At 46.9% G+C, this 17,375-nt stretch overlaps 2 protein-coding genes across 6 annotated transcripts in view; one reads left to right on the top strand and one right to left on the bottom strand.

Annotated features, from left to right (window-relative positions):
• Window positions 1–876: 876 nt before the first annotated feature.
• Window positions 877–6,074, top strand: LOC310763389 (cytochrome P450 1B1-like). Its single transcript, XM_083615436.1, has one exon. The coding sequence runs from the start codon at window positions 2,509–2,511 to the stop codon at window positions 4,114–4,116; it is 1,608 nt and encodes a 535-aa protein (XP_083471562.1). The 5' UTR covers window positions 877–2,508; the 3' UTR covers window positions 4,117–6,074.
• A 4,776-nt stretch (window positions 6,075–10,850) lies between these two features.
• Window positions 10,851–17,375, bottom strand: part of RMDN3 (regulator of microtubule dynamics 3) — a 35,520-nt gene continuing 28,995 nt past the window's right edge. For all 5 annotated transcript variants that reach the window (XM_083616667.1, XM_083616663.1, XM_083616664.1 and 2 more), the window contains one exon: window positions 10,851–15,795. In XM_083616667.1, coding sequence (XP_083472793.1) covers window positions 15,742–15,795 — 54 coding nt within the window. In that variant the 3' untranslated portion in view covers window positions 10,851–15,741. The remainder of the gene's footprint in view (window positions 15,796–17,375) is intronic.

The raw sequence follows: 17,375 nt of genomic DNA, 5'->3' as shown, positions 1-17,375 counted from the left end.
AGTTTGGCACAAAAGGACACGCAACTCATCATTATTTTAGTGAACCTATCTGTTCTGTGATTGTAGGGGGCTGGACTGGATGACCCTCAGGGTCCCAACCCTGCAATTCTATGGAAGGGTTCTGCAAAGCTTGGTACGCATCAGCGTGGCTCTACGGTTTGCACAGTGGATTTGTGTTTAGGCAACTTGGAGATCAATGTCTACTCAGCTGCAGGATCACTAGCAGAGGTCTCCTTCTCCCAGGCTCAGTTCCCTTTTTGTAAAATGCGAATAATGACTTATTTCTAAGAAGACATATGGGAGAAGGATTATATTGGCAGCTCCTTTGCACTCTGATTGATTTTACAGCCCTATTGATATGTGTGCACATTTTTGTTCAGGGCTGAGAGAGAACCTAGGAAGCTGACTTATACGGAGCCAAGCCACTGATCTACTATTGTCTACACTGGCTGGCAGGAGATGCCAGGGACTGAACCTAGGGCATTCTGCATGCCGACCATGTGCCAACCATGTGGTTCTACTGAACCACAGCCCAAGCTCAAGCAAGTAGAGCACACAAGGATATTCCATAGAATTCAGCTTCAAGAGAAGCTCAGAGTACAACTAAACGTACAGGCTTTAAGTCAGTGGTTCCCAATTTGGGGAGGGGCACTGCCTTCTTGGTTCCATAAACACCCCCCAGGGCATGGGTGTAGCCAGGATTTTTCTTATGGAGGTCAGAACCTCAGATTTGTATTGATTTTAATTGATTTAGGAGGTAGCAGCAGCCTCCCTTGGCCATGCCCCAGGGCCTCCTACCCTATAGGAAGCATTATTCGAAATGGCAGCTTGCATGACCCACTAAGGAAAATAACACCACAGTAAAATCCCTTCAGAAAACAGAAACGCCACATTTATTCAAAATCCAGTTCAAACTATGTAATTTAATTAATTCCAACAAAACTGATGAGCTTGATCCACCGATATGAGCTTTCCAAAGTCCGATAGTCATTTATATATCACATGTGCCAAATTGGATAAGCATCCCTACAGAGTCCTCATCCCTATATATCAGATGGGGAACTGAGGTTATGAGACAGGTCTTGGCTGAAGAGGTATTTGAACTGAGGACAATCTCTGCAGTGCAAGCAAATGCTAGGAGATGCAGTGGGACGGACTAGGAGACTTGGAACATGGACAAGGCACTTGCAGGAGCAGCAACAGGTTTGGCGTCAGCAGAGCGGTGGGGGCAGGGAGTAGGAGACTTGTAGTAAAATTCACAAGCCCCACCAATTCACTCCCCACTCCCATTTTAGCCAAGCTATCTTCCCCCATAGCCTTATGAAAACAGTAACTTATGCAGCAGCAAAGCTGAGGTCCTATGTGCTCTCCCATCTGAGCACGATGCAGGAATGGGGCTGAGGTGTGTGTTGTGGGGATATGTCGATGATTAAAGAAAGAGCTGGCAGGGGATTTGGGAAGCTGTGCAGAGAATCGCAGGGCTTTCAGACACCCAGTGATGGCCGAGATGGCAAGCATTTCCCATAAAGCTGTAACTTTATCAGAAACAACACTTTGTCTCAGAGGAGCAAGTATCTGAGCGACCCCTTTGCAGGAATAGAACAATCGTGTTTCCTTTATTTATGAATTGCAACCTTTTCAAAAGTATCTCCCTCTGGATAACCAAAAGTCTTTCCAGGTCACCCACTCCTTTTTTTTATTAAGCCCCACAACCAACCGTGCCAGTTCTGGGCATGATAAACAGCTGAGATGTTTTTGCAAAGCAAAAAGAAAGAAAAAAGTCAAGTTGTCTATATCTTACTCCAAAGGCAAGGAAAGTCAGGTTGCCAGTCGAATAACTGCTGTCTCCTGACAATCCCCTCCACCAGGCTTTGCTGAAGTGTCCTGACAAAGCAGAGGCACCAAATGCTCGCTGCCGCCCTTCCCTTCGGACTGGACTGGCATTCGCATCCCTCGCGGTCTGGGGCAGCGGCAGCCGCAGCGTCGCTGGCCAGTTTGTCTCCAGTCACGAAAGCAGCAGCCTTTCCAAGGCAGCCAAAGGTGCCTGGCAGAGTTCAGTAGCTCTCACACTCCGCTCCCCTCCCGCTTCTCCGGCTCCTGCTGCGAGGATCAGGCTGTCTTTGGCAGGAGGAAGACCTTGGAAAGTTGCACACATTCCTGGTGCGAGGGATCAATCTGCTGCTTCCATTCTCTCTCTCGGAGGAAAGCACGGAATGGCTGCGCACGGGGGACTCTGGGACCACCGCGAGGGGAGGAGGGAAGCTCAGCCCCCTTCCCAGACGGCTATAAAGCCGCGACGGGCATCCTGCGAACTCCTCAGAGCAGAGCCAGGAGGCATCTGGCAGAGGGAGGGGGCAGTTCACCGACGGGACGAAGCGTCTGGGGCGATAAAGTCCCCACCCGACGAGCTCGGTCGGGGCTCAGGCGGAGGAAGGGTCCCCCGACGGCTTCCCGCGTCTCTCCACAAAGAAACCGGTTTCTTAGGAGTCCCGCGGGCGGGCGCCCCCCATGGCGGAAGGCGGGAGCCACGACGGGGCGCCCGGCGCGCTCCTCAAGAGCGCCGTCCAGCCGGCGCTGCTGCTTTCTTGCGTCCTGCTGCTGTACCTGTGGGCGAGGAGGAGCCCCCGGCCGGCGGGCAAGAGCCTCCCCGGCCCCGTCGGGTGGCCGCTGCTGGGCAACGTGCTGCAACTGGGCCGCCTGCCGCACCTCACCTTCGGCGAGCTGGCGCGGCGCTACGGCGACATCTTCCAGCTGCGCCTGGGCCGGCGCGCCATCGTGGTGCTCAACGGGGAGGCGGCCATCCGACAGGCGCTGGTGCAGCAGGCCGTGCCCTTCGCGGACCGGCCCGACTTCCTCTCCTTCGGCCTGGTGTCCGGAGGCAAGAGCATGGCCTTCGGGCGCTACAGCGAGCGCTGGCGGGCGCAGCGGCGGGTGGCGCACGCCACGCTGCGCGCCTTCTCGACGGCCAACACGCCCAGCAAGCAGCTCTTCGAGCAGCACGTGGCGGCCGAGGCGCAGGAGCTGATCGACGGCCTGCTGCAGCTGAGCCAGGGCGGCGCTTACGTCGACCCTTCGCCGCTCTTCGTCGTGGCCAATGCCAACGTGCTGTGCGCCCTCTGCTTCGGGCAGCGCTACAGCCACGCCGACGGCGAGTTTCGCGCGCTGCTGAGCAGGAACCACCGCTTCGGGCAGACGGTGGCGGCGGGCAGCTTGGTGGACGTGCTGCCCTGGCTGCAGGCCTTTCCCAACCCGGTGCGCAGCGTCTTCCGAGACTTCCAGGCGGTCAGCCGCGAGCTGTACGACTTCGTGTGCGCCAAGGTAGCGCAGCACCGCAGCACCTTCCAGGCCGGCGCCCCTCCGCGCCACATCAGCGACGCCATCCTGGAGTGCATGGAGCGCGGCCCCGGGGCGCAGCAGGGCCTGGGCGGAGACTACGTCGAGGCCACGCTGGCTGACTTGTTCGGCGCAGGTCAGGACACCACCTCCACCGCCCTCACGTGGGTGCTGCTGCTCCTCCTCAAGCACCCGCACCTTCGACGGCAGCTGCAGGCGGACCTCGACCGGGTGGTGGGCCGCTCCCGGCTTCCGACGGGGGACGACCGCGCCTCCTTGCCTCGCCTGGAAGCCTTTCTCCACGAGACGCTCCGCTACAGCAGCTTCGTGCCCGTCACCATCCCGCACGCCACGGCCGCCGACGTGCTGCTCGACGGCTTCCACATCCCCGCGGGCACGGTGGTCTTCGTCAACCAGTGGTCCGTCAACCACGACCCGCTGCGCTGGAAGGACCCGCACGTCTTCGACCCGACGCGCTTCCTGGACGCCCGGCAGGAGAACGTCGACCGGGACCTCACGTGCCGGGTCATGATCTTCTCGACGGGCAAGAGGCGCTGCATCGGCGACCAGCTGGCCAAGCTGCAGCTCTTCCTCTTCACCGCCATCCTGCTGCAGCAGTGCGAGGTGGAAGCCAACCCGGCCGAGGAGCTCACCTTGGATTACGTCTACGGGCTGGTGCTCAAGCCCTTGCCTTACACGGTGTCCGTTTCCCCGCGAAGCGCTCTCCCTAGCGGAGAGGAGGAGGGAGGGAACCTCGGAGGGACCGTCGAGGGCGCCTCTTAGCAATGGCGCTTCCCTCCCCACCAGCAAGTTCTCCATAGCCCCTGCTGGCTTTTCAGAGCTGCCCTCTGCCAGAGGAAGTTGATGTTCCCCCCACCAGCCCCTCCCCCTAACTTTCAGAAGCTCATGGCTTCAGACGGTGTCTTTCATACAGGGATGGGGAACCTGCCGCCCTCCCAGATGATGGTGGCTTGGCCTGAAGCTCCCATCCGCCACAGCTAGGATGGCCAGTGGTCAGCCAGGATGGGAGTTCTAGTCCAGCAACATCTGGAGAGAGCCAAAGGTTCCTCATCCAGCTTAAACCTGCTGGGGGGGGGGGGTTCTGAGCCTGCTCAGCTCACCTGGGTGACCCATCCAGAGTCCTCCAATCAAACATCTTAAATCTGAGATACATTGAGACTATTGTGACTGGGGGGAAAAAGAAACACGTTATTGTGGTGGTGTGGGAAATTGGCATCAGTTACTTCCTTTGGGACTGTGAACTTTTGTAATAAATGCCTCTTTGAAGCAGGCACCCATGCAGACAGAAAAGGTCTCCTGGATTCTCCCAGCTCCCCCCTCCCCAAAAAAATTGTGTCAAGAAGTTTGTCACTTAACAGTATTGTTGATCAAAAAAAGGAGGTAAGGTTGTGTTATGTGGAAAGCATTTTTCTAGGAAGCATTTACTTGGAAATAATGTGTAATCAGTGTGAAGAGTATCACAGTGACAATGCCTTTAACTGCAGGTCCATCAGCTGGGAAATGACACTTAGTTATTATGTGTACATGTGCACAGTTGTCACCTGGGACAATCCCCATGCAGTTTTGCGTCCCTCCCACACTTGTCATATTTGAAGCAGAACAAGAAGAGAGATACCTCCTGCCTGCCAGGAGCAAGTAATCTGTGCTCTGACTTTGCTAAGAATTAACCCTGTGGCTCCATCCCATCTCATAGGTCGAGTCGTATATAGAGTTATCTTTCATTTAAAAAAAAAAAAGACATGGGGGAAACCTTTGGTTGGTTAGTGGTGCTAAATGTGGGCCAAATTATTCCTGTAGCAACCTCTCCCACTGCCACTAAAGTAGGTACAGGGAATCTGTAGCCCTCCAAATGTTGATTGACTACAATTCCCATGCTCCCTGAATATTAGCCATGCTGGCTGCAAACAACACCTGGAGGGCCACAGTGCCCCATCAAAGGAAAAGCAGTTTCAGCAAAGCAGCCACAGTGGAGGGGACCATAACCCTTTTTTGTTCCACTGGCTTTCTGCTGAAATTCCTCCACACTCTCGGGTTGAGATACATGCCTGTGACAGTTATGGTTGGAACACTGCCAGCTGTGGGAGGGAGCCACACAGAACATAAGAATAGCCAGTGGCAAAATCAAGCTCAGCATCCTGTTCTCACAGTTGGCCAGCCAGATGCCTGTGGGAAACTTGCAAGCACGACTCCACGCACCAGAGCACTCTCCCCTCCTGTGGTTCCAGCAGTTGGTGTTCAGAAACATTAGTGCCTCCAACTTCGGAGGAAGAGCACAGCCATCATGCTAGCAGCCGCTGGAAAAATGGCAGGCAGGGGAAGGGTTAAGCAACTCTGATGCTTCTCTCAAAACTTGCTTTTTCTTAGAAGCACCTGGCAGCAGAAGCTTGCCACTTGTAGACCTGCTCTGTTCTTGACCAAGCCTCTTCAGTATCCATTAGTGGATTACTCAAGTTGCAGCACAGATGTGGCACGTTTTGGCAGCTTTGTCACTTCCAGTTTGAACAGAAATGTAAATGAAAATCTCCTTGTATAGTGTGCACACTCAGCCAGCTTGCCTCCTCCTAGCCAGGGAACAGGAAATACTTTGGCTGCATTTTTCTGCATTGGGTTGCGGGACAAACTGTTCTTTTTCTGTTATCTATCAGTGGTTCCTACCTTGAAATTCAACTCGGAACTTACCAACTGTTTTTAATAAACGTTACCAGATGATTGATTAGAAATAGCATCTAGACCATTACGCTTTAACATGATATGAAATCAAGACACTTAAATTTCCTCGTTTGCCAGTTCTACTCTTAACAGCATTTCCCCTGGACTCCATTGGGGATTGCATTCTTGCTGTGTGCCAGACCTCATAATGGAGAGCCTCTTGTCTGTCTGTCTCCCACCTTCTTCCCATTTCCTTCCCCTTCGCCACTCACATGAAATTGGACCAGGGCCACAGATTGTCCACACCCCGGCACCTTCTAGGTTTTCCCACCCCCAAAAGCCGGTCATGTGGCTGCAGCTATGGTGGACAAAATACTCAGTCCTCAAAGCCAGTTACTGTAGAGTTGTTCCACTGCCAGCATTGGAGCTGCTCCAGAGGAAGGAGTTGGAGATGCAGACTGTTTTAACCTGCTTGGCTTTCTGCCTGCAGAGGGGCATGTTCATAGGCAATAGCACATTGGGTGCATGTGAGGTTGATGAAGAAGAGCATCAGCCTAACACACTCCCCCATTTTACCGCATAGAAGATAAGCTCATGAAGGTCTTGCAAAGAGTAACCTGTGAAGCAGCCATATGCTTTGGAAGAAGCAAGGAGAACTGAATTCTTCTTAGTACAATGATGGTGACCCAACTGCACATTGCATTGCATAGTTGTCTGTTATTAGGGTGGTCAAGGATAAATAGGAGTTGGGAGTCCAAAATCACCCAGAGAGCCAGAGGTTCCCCATCCCTATTTTAAACACAAGTGGAATCTGCACTTGTTTGCTTTTTGCTGAAAATCAAGGAGTTAACTTGCGTAGCTGTTTCTTCTTTCCAGCAGCCTTTATATTTGTCTAGTAAGCCACATATTCAGGAAAGGTTTTGAAATGCATAAATAATATAGCCTATTTTTGAATCTACCATTAGGCGTTTCCTTATTCCTATGTTTGGGTGAAGACCATAAGTAGCACTTTTAAAAATATTATTTTGTATTAAACATTACTTGAGTGTTATTTAACATTTTTAAAAATGTGACTATTATTACCTCCGAATAAAGATGCTGTCACAATTGTTTGTCTTCTTGCAGCAAGGGATTAAAGAAATAGAGATATCCTACACAAAGCAGAAGTTTCAGATGAGCGCAAATAGCAAGCACTTTGGCAAGGCCACATGGCTGTTCACTTACTGTCAGGAAAGCCGCCATCCAACATTATTTCTCCAGCACCAGTAAGGTCACCATCAGTGGTAGTCAGAAACATTTTTCATGACTCCTCTCCTTTGAAGTGCTGTTAATACCTATGAAAGTTAGCTGGATGGTGCTGGTCTTATACCATTATACTTGTAAAACTCTGCTTTGTTAACACCTGTCAGAAATGTTTGTGAGTCTCAAGCCTTCCTGTCCTAACTTACCGTATTTTTCGCTCCATAGGACGCACCGGCCCATAGGACGCATCAAGTTTTTTGGGGGGGAAATAAAGGGAAAAAATTTTATTTCCCCCCCAGGCGCTTGTGGTGCCGGCAGCGGGGAGAAGCGCTCTTCTCCCCGCCACCCGCCTTGAGATCAGGTCCCGGGACAGCGGGAAGACGCGCTGCGCCTCCCCGCTGTCCCCGGAGCTTGCGGGGCAGGCAGCGGGGAGAAGCGCTCTTCTCCCTGCCGCCGGCCTTGAGATCAGGTCCGGGGACAGCGGGAAGACGCGCTGCGCCTCCCCGCTGTCCCCGGAGCTTGCCGGGCAGGCAGCGGGGAGAAGCGCTCTTCTCCCTGCCGCCCGCCCTCAGACCAGGTCCAGGGACAGTGGGAAGACGCGCTGCGCCTCCCAGCTGTCCCCTGAGCTTGCGGGGCAGGCAGCGGGGTCTCCCCTCTCACTCTGCAGGCTTCAGCGAAAGCCTGCATTCGCCCTATAGGACGCACACACATTTCCCCTTCATTTTTGGAGGGGAAAAAGTGCGTCCTATAGAGCGAAAAATACGGTAGTGGGTAGAAAAAGGATTGGAGGTGGGGAGAAAGAAAGAAACACTGGGCACCTTTGAGGGGTAGCAGGAAAAAAGCTAGCTAAGTGAGAGTCTACAATGGTCAAAATGTCGCAGAATATCACTATATGTGCCTGCTGTTCTCTGGGGCCAATCTAGGAACAATCCTCTAAGCCAAAACATATGATTAAATTTTGAAGTCTTTCCAGCCAGTAGGGGAGACGATATCTCCCATGGGTGGGTGTTGTCCCCATACATGCAATAGTTAGGAGCCAGCTCTTCATAGTTACCACTGGAGAGAACGTCTGTGCCCTTTTCACAGCTACGAAATGTGCAGATTTAACACATTAGTCAGCAAAAGCCTTTTAAAGATTATTATTGGGTGACAGTCGAGAAGTCATAACGCAACCAAGGAACTTGGGGAATCTGGCAGGCAATCACAGCCTTTCAAGGGAAGATCTCAACATTCCCTCACGTAGTGCAGGACTTGAACATAGTGGTGCAGAGGTCTAAAGAAATTTAAAATGTGTTCTTCCAAAATACAAAATCACATATTGTCTGGCACTTCTTTTTTTTAAAAAAGTTAACTTTTTATTGGGTTTTACAAACAGGGATCTTTTGTGGGCATCCATCTGTCTCAAGAGACAATGGAGTGTGCCTTCGGGGGTGAAGCCAAACTGCTGTGTGAGCAGCACCAAAGTGGCCACCCTGGGGCGCAGGTCTGGCAGTGTGCATGGGACAAGACCCACCCCCCCCTTGGCCTCACCGATGTGCTCCAAAGGAAAGCAGAGATGATCGGAATAATAAATTATACAAATAAATAGACCAAGTCTTCTCATGTCACATGGGCACCATAAAAATAGTATATATTTGCTGTAATATCTGTAACATGGTTCATTGTAAGTGGTCAATGTGCAAGTTCTTGGTTCATGGAGTGGTTTAAATAAAAACAAAGGATAAACAGGCAAGAACAATGTTACAGATAACATTCAACACTGCATAGCTAAAATGCCTAATCAGCTAACACTTGTTTTCTGAAAGCTGAACGCTTATTATTTGTTTTTCCCCACCCCCCAAAAAATTCAAGTGGAACTTGACTTTATTGGTAAAAGGTAAAAAAGTAAGGTAAAGGGCCCCATGATGGTTAAGTCCAGTCAAAGGCAACTATGGGGTTGCGGCGCTCATCTCCCTTTCAGGTCAAGGAAGCCGGCGTTCATCCACAGCTAGCTTTCTGGGTCATTTGGCCAGCATGCCTAAACCGCTTCTGGTGCAACGGGACACCATGACAAGTGCCAGAGCGCATGGAAATGCCATTTACCGTCCCACCGATTGCACTGGTGTGCTTTTGAACAGCTAAGTTGGCAGAAGCTGGCACAGAGCAACGGGCGCTCACTCCATCATGGGGATTTGAACCACTGACCTTCTGATTGGCAAGCCCAAGAGGCTCAGTGGTTTAGACCACAGCGCCACCAGCACCCCGCACCCACATTTGTTGGTTAACGTCTAAATAGGGGTATCCGGTAGGGGCTGGAGAGAGGGGGAAAGTTACTAGCCTTGCAGAAGTCAGGGTGGAAGATGATAGAACTCTTTACTATCTTTTAAAACCATCCTGCAGTCAGCACATCTAGGCAAAGGTGATGCCACCAGAACCATCATAGCAGTTATGACCGCCAAACTCACATGCTTGACCCAGGCTCAAGAGGCAAATGGGAGCAGGGAATCTGTTGTTTTTCCCCCCATCAATCCATAGGAAGATAATTCAACCAAAATGATGAAGGGGATGGAGCAACTCCCCTAATAGGAAAGGTTGCAGCATTCAGAACTTGAGAAAAGGCAAGTCACATGATAGAAATTTATAAAATTATGCACGGCATGTAGAAAGTGGATAGAGAATTTTTTTTTTAACAACACTAGAACTCACGGATATCTAATGAAGCTGCATGTTGGAAGATTCAGGACAGAGGAAAGTACTTATTCATGCCATGGACCTCACTTCCACAGTGATGATCACCAACTTGGATAGCTTCAAAGAGGAGGAGGAGGTTATCATCAGCTGCTAGCCAGAATGGTGATGTCCCATCTGTACTGTCAGGCAGTAAGAGTCTGAATACTGTACCAGTTGCTGGAAATCACAGGCAAGCAGTGCTGTTGCACTTATGTCCTGATTGTGGGCTTCCCACAGGCATCCAAGCAGCAGTGTGGTGTAGTGGTTAGAGTTCAAATCCCTGCTGGACTAGATGGGCCATTGGCCTAATCCAGCAGGCTCTTCTCATGTTCTTATGATTGTTTATAGAAGGAAATTGTGAGCTCCTAATAAAGTCCATCAGACCTCCCCATTTGGCTAAGCCATGTCTATTTGCCCTACACAAACGTATGCTCTGGTTCATGGGGTCACGAAGAGTCGGACACGACTAAATGACAACAACGTATGACATCAGGAGTGGGGCAGGTAATGCCACAGCTGGGCTAAAAAGGAGTTGAAGGCATCACCAATGCACTGCAAGTCTTAACTTTGTGTGGCCTTTTCCTTTATTAAAGTAATTCCTGTAATTTTAAGAAACCAGTTATTGACTAGAGTCACTAATACAATGTTTGTTAATTACACAGTCTATGTCACAATACACTTCTTGAGAAGTCTGGAATCAGATTTGGGTTTCAATTTTTATCCCTTCAGCCAAGTTATTCCTGGAAGAGGCTCTCCAGCCCTGCTGGAGCAGCTTTTCAGAGCACTGCAGGGGGAAGTATGAATCAGTAAACGTCACCTCCCTGCACTTCCTCCTGGGAGAAGTCCTACGAGAAGAGTTTTGCTCCACAGAACTCTGGATACAAGCCACAGTCATATAAAAAGAATGCAGATATTTTTATTTCAGAACTGTTACATACTCATCATCAGGCAGTGTTGTCACTTTTATTTCAAATAAAGTTGAAGTTAAAACCACCCAGTTTTACAATTAACTCTTGTATTAGCTTGATTTTTAAAAACAAATATACAGCTGCATGAAAATAATTGTCTTTTGTTCCCTGTAAAATAGATATTGGAAATAAGTTTTGTCAGTAATGCAAACTGCCTTTTTGAACTTCCTCTTGTCCATCAGACTTTTAAGTACTTAGTGACCCTCTGGGAGGGCTGCAGTGCAGTCATAAAAGATTTTCACCTTTTTATTCACAGCTTAGTCAACAAAATATATGCAACTTAAAAAAACCATCACCACACACATTTCCATTTAAGGCTGCTAAAAGTGCACCTCCTTCTAAATGAAAAGAACCACTTTCCCCAAACCATCCTTCCTCAGAGATTACTCTTCTCCAAAACACTGATCTCAAGGTATACCATCTACCACGCTCAAAATGATACTGCCTTGATTACTTAAACCAATTTCAGAAAACTATTCTGTTTTCAACACATGATTCTATGGTGTTAGTGATAACAGCAATCTCCTGAAAAGGAACAAAAAGAGGCAGGCAGGCAGGCAGAGGCAGAGTTCTCTCTCCAGCTCCTTAGACGAAGGGCAAGGCACACGTACATAGCCAGAGGATCTTGTCCAGCCTATCAAAGCTTTTCCCTCCCAGCCTGCAAAATCCCACGCAGTGCTCCCATGTGGCAATTCATTCATGGAGGGGGGCGGGGCAGAGAGAGAGATGTTAGTCAGATATGGAATGCAGTTAAAGGACCATTCTTGTGCTATTGCAATCATACTAAAGACCTTGCTTTGGTCAAGTGCATTAAGATACTCACTGCTTTGTGGGCCCTAAAATGATCACACAGTGCAATTTTACATAGGGCACCACAACATGACTATGTCTGTACTTGAATTAAAGGTTGATATCATGTGAGGTTACTGAAGGATCCCTTTCTTCGTTTACTTCATTGGCATTTTAGTCAGGTTCGTCAGGCTTATTTGCAGAAGCACAATCAGATCAGTTACTTAATTCATCCATCTCACATAAAAATAAATGTGCTTGCAATTGACATCATTTCTCTGTAGTATCAGAATATCACACGTGGAAATTTAAAGCTTTAAACACATTAGGAAATGGATAGTGAAAGCAAACACTGAATCACCAAAGGTCTCATAAATAAGCATGTGGAATGTCAAAATTGTGGGGAGGGGGACGACGACAACAACAGAAAAGTGTACTTAATAGTGCAATCCTATCACATCTACTCAGAAGTATGTCAGTTCAGTGGGGCTTACTCCCAGGTAAGCAAGTACAGAATCACAGCCTTAGTTAAAGTTCTCCATCTTCTGTAAATGCTTTCAGAGCATAGTTTTTAAAAGCAGCACTCACAGAAAATACTTTGGTCACTGTCTAATAATTCTTACGGCTCTCCCCAGCATTTCAATTAGTTCTTTCATTGGAATAATAAATAATTTGGTCAGGCATAGAAATCAAACAAATTTCTAACTTCAGAAAAATGTAAGTACTTCTGAATGCAAATATATGGACTGGTCCTTTTCAAGTAATACTTGTGAGAGCCTCAAGGCCAGATGGGTGGGGTATAAATAATAAAAGGTTGTTATTGTTAGTCACTCCAATTTTCACTCAAACAAAATGTCCAATATCCAGATGCACATTTTGATTAGCGGTTTTAGAACGGGATGGGGAATCTTTATAACTCCACCAGCCAGATCCCATATCAGTGCTGTGGACCAAATTTGACTGGTGTTTTTTCCTTTGTTTTAGCAGGAGCTTCCAATGCAAAGCGCTCCCTGAATCATGAAGGGATTTGAATGGAATCCTGCTGAACTGATTTTAATTTAACGTCTCCATCAGCCATCCCTTGCAAGGAAGAGGTGCACACAGCCAACTCAGGTTTTAACTCTGCCCTCACACCCATCAGATCACACTACAAGTGAAAAACAACTGACCGTTTGTTGAAAATGGCCCACAGATCTAAGCTGAAGATACAATTTGTACTTCACTTGAATGAAGTATGGAGTAAGTATTAGAGTAGGACATTGTTTAGATTGTGTAAAATCTAAATTCACAAGGGGCATGAACTAAGCTGATTGCGAGGTAATGTTATTACAGTAAATTAGCAAGGGCAACAAGGATTGATCCAAGGACTTAATGTATTTAAAACAAGTATTATTTCAGGCATTTATACAAACCTTTAAATATCGGGAAACTTTCACTATGTTGAATTAACTTGAGGAACCCTTCACCGAACATTTTATGGCCAGTCAGTTTGAACATGCAAGGAACTACCCTAGTGATTTAGTAGTTGGCAGTATGTTCTCATCCAAACCACATGGTCACAAGAATACATAACACTGCCACCCACGCAAAGGGAAGTATGCAATACTTCTCTTACTCGGAGTTCAGCCACTGAAGTTAATGCACATGACTAATGTAGGTTAATTTATTTCAGTGGGTCTACTCTGAGTACAACTTAACTTGAATACAACCCACATTTCTGATTTTGCAATCTTAACCGAGTTGCATTTCCTTGTGAGCACAGTAAAAATAGGGCTATAAAAGTACTTGCTTCTCTGAACGTTTATAGGACTAGGGTGAAGCTATCTAATGTTTTTAGATATAAATATGAATTAAGAAACAGGAAAATGCGCACAAGGAAAATCTTTGGACAGAAATATTTCTTGTCTTCCAACTTGATTTGTTGTAATGTTAAAAATAAATTCTAGTGTAATGTTATATACATATTTGGGTGAATAGATTAGATGATTTTTATATAAAATATTCTCTCTAATTGTGTTTTCTAGAAATGTTAAACACAGCAGCGTGTATTCCATAAAAATCATTAATTATCCAGCTAAAGTGAGCTGTAAATTAGGTTTCAAGGGGACTGAGAAATCCCACTTGAATTCCTGGCAAAAATTACAACACACAGAAAACAGAATTATTCTGCGCTCTGGAAGTAGTAAGATTGTTTGGTTTACAACAGGCTGAAACTAACTGGTAATTTAATTCCACCTCTTAGGCATTGCATATTCTGTACAACTCAGTGACAGCTCTGGAAAATAGAGCTTGGTTCTCTTTCAGAACCAAGAATTTCCCCCTATGCTGTATTCTACAGTAGGCAGGTAATGCTCATGGCTGAAGAGAAGGAATGAAAGATAATTTTAAAAATATATCTTGGAATATACTGTTAAAGGCCAGCAGATGAAGAAAACTCTTTGTTTTTATTCCTTAAACTTAAAACAGATTTTAATTGCCCTTTGCAGCAGTGATGTTAGTTCTTTCAAACACCTCCAAAAACTGAAGGCAAATTATTTGGTCCCCCAACATTAAGGTTTTTCTAAGTATTTCTGCTGGGTGCCCCTTGTGGCTTTAATGAATGGCAGTGCCACAGTTATAGCGTACTGTGCGGAAGAAGTGGAGTACACCAAAAGGAACACAAAGTCCACAAGTAGCTAGTTGTATATGCATATAGCTTACAAGGTGCACGTGGACACAATAAATATTTTCAGAGTTATTTGTAAGGGCTCAAACAGAAGTCTAGCTCATGGAATATTGTATTGGCACCCAATGTTCTCCTATCAATCCCCACCTAGATATTAACAATGGGGGCAATGGAAAGTGACAGTACTACGCTGCCTTGAGTAAAAACGGCCAAGTCAACAATATTTATCATGTGCAGTGAACAGAGTGTCATGCGTCCACGGATTAAGCATTAATTTATTTGCCAGAGGAAGCCGTGATCTATAATTCTACCTTATGCATCCAGTTCAAACTAGATGCAACACAGGGGAATCCAGAAAACAAGATCTGTTGCCATTTTCCATTTAGATCAAAGCAGTAATTGGGTTTGGGCTGAGGCTGTGGGCCAGTACAGCAGTGTTGTTTACCTGGCTTCCTAATGTGAAGTCACTGCCAGTAGCAGAGAAGGAACGGAGCAAAGTGACATGGATTGATGTAGATGCAGCATTGGGAATACTGGATTGGTCCTGCCATTGTACCTGCACAACACCAACCTCCCCGTTGCCTTGCCCCTCCCCTTCCTATTTACCAGCAGCATCCTCTATGCTGGGAAGCCAGGTAAGCAATGCCACCTTGCTCTGCTGATCACTACAAGTGTGGGGTATTAGAAAAGGGGACAATTAAAGCTTTTCCATAAACCTCATTCCCAAATTTACTCCCCCCACCCACCCAGTTCAAGCTATTTGTCTTATGGCAAATAAACTGGAAAACATAAAGGTATTGGGTATATACCTAACATATAGCTGGGGAGATTCTAAATGGGAAACTGTTTTTAAATGAGAAACCTTTTAAAACCCCTCCCCAGGTCTGCTTTAACCTAAAAACTATGGGAGATCTTGTGACTAATTCTGCCATCACATCTAATATAGGCCTTCTTTTTACTGATTAATTTCTAATGTATTATGAAAACAGGATTAACACACAAAGTGCCATGTTGATCACATCACAATTAAGGAAGTGTGCAATTAATGTGTCTTGGAAATGTCTGGCTGGTGAATATGCAAAACACAAGCATGAAAAAAATAATCAACTTGGTAACTTCTGTTTTGAGGACACTTGAGCATACTGATTTAGCAATCAAGGGATATGAGCTGAATCACTTTTCTTTGACTATCATGCCAGCCTAATTCTTTGAAAAAGGACTGCTGAAACCACAGTTTGATTTTTCATTTTCATTCTGCGGCATGTTCATGAAGCCCAGCGAGGATAATAATGACTGTGAAACCTTTCAGACTGGAACTTTCACTGCATTTGCACAACTATTATGCAGACAGATCTTTCAACTTGCTTAGCCTTCTGAATTTGCTTCCATCTCTTCCATCTCTCTACTGCTTTCAGCGTCCTGGAGGAATGAAAAGGAACAAAGTAAATTTGTGGCTAGCTGGTTTGAACTAATCCCATCTGCAAAATTATACAATCAGGATGGATCAACATGCTATTCTTCTCCCAACCTCCTAGGGAGAAAATGAAACAAACAACCCTGACTGACTCTTCTTCCTTTTCCATACTGTTTATACTTCAAAACAGCGGTGGAAACCTTTCACTTCTGGCCCTAATTTGGCCTAGCAGGGGCCCTAATTTAACCTGTCAGGCTGTTTTCACCAAACTATGTCTACCTACTAAAGACACAATTGCATATGAACTGCTGAAAAGTCTTCTCCCAATGTTTCCTTGGAAAGCCAGGCTCAATGATGGTCAGCTGATCAGTGCTGATAGCAATACCCCCTGAAGTTGTCCATTTGCAGGCACAGTTTGAATCCAGCTGGGGAACCTCAAACATTCTATCTCCCTGCCCCCCTTCAAACACAAAGCCTATACAGTGGTACCTCGGGTTAAGAACTTAATTCGCTCTGGAGGTCCATTCTTGACCTGAAACTGTTCTTAACCTGAAGCACCACTTTAGCTAATGGGGCCTCCTGCTGCCGCCGCGCCACCGCTGCACGATTTCTGTTCTCATCCTGAAGCAAAGTTCTTAACCCGAGGTACTATTTCTGGGTTAGCGGAGTCTGTAACCTGAAGCGTATGTAACCTGAAGCATATGTAACCCGAGGTACCACTGTATTATACAATTACCAGAAGTGGACAGCAAGGAGGAGGAGCTAAAAACACAATCCCTGGTACAATCCTGTACCTCGCCAAGTCAAAGATATCCAGTAGTACAGTAGTAAAACAGCCACAGGTAGAGCAGCACAGTCCTTTCCGATGAAAGTAAATACCCAGCCTATCAGATCTATCTAGGGCATATCACAACCTAATCTCTTTGCGTTAAGTCAAGCATAATCAGCAGAAGCAGCTACCCATCTTAGTCCTAGGCTCTCACCCAGAGCCATCCACTTCCAGTCCTGTTTCTCACTCTGGGGAAAGAAATACTGGACAAGATCACAAGCATCTGGCCTCTCACCCCAGACTCCCATTCAACAAAACTCAGTATCTCTTAGGACACTAACCATGCTGTAATATCACTGGCTGATGCTTGCCCTGATTCCGAAATGGTGACTGTGCCCCTGCTGACACCACTGGGGGATGCCAGCCTTGTGGCCAGCCTGGTCTTTACGGCCATTAGATGTTCATTCTCCACTTTTGACACTCAATTCTGATTTATATAGATGCACACTCCCCCTACAGCGTGCAACTTGTTTTCCTAAAATGCCTGGTTAGCAAAAGTCTTCCCCTAGCCAAGTCTGACAGGTTTTTGCTGCCTGAATTGATGGATCTAACCTTTTCTTGATCTCTGAAATTTCCTGTTCAGTGACTGGAATTCTTAAGTTTGACATCTGGTTTCCCTAAGCTTGGCAGCCTGCAGTAGAAGATTTGCTTTTGCAATACTAGATATTGTTCTGGAGGTGGCAGTAACACCAGTTTCGCATAATATAAAATAGTGAGCAAAATTCAGTATATCCATAGTCCGAAACGTCAGTTAAA

This window comes from Podarcis filfolensis, assembly GCF_964270895.1.
Source record: "Podarcis filfolensis genome assembly, chromosome: 1".
Lineage (NCBI taxonomy): Eukaryota > Metazoa > Chordata > Lepidosauria > Squamata > Lacertidae > Podarcis > Podarcis filfolensis.
This window is presented reverse-complemented; position numbering and strand designations above follow the sequence as displayed.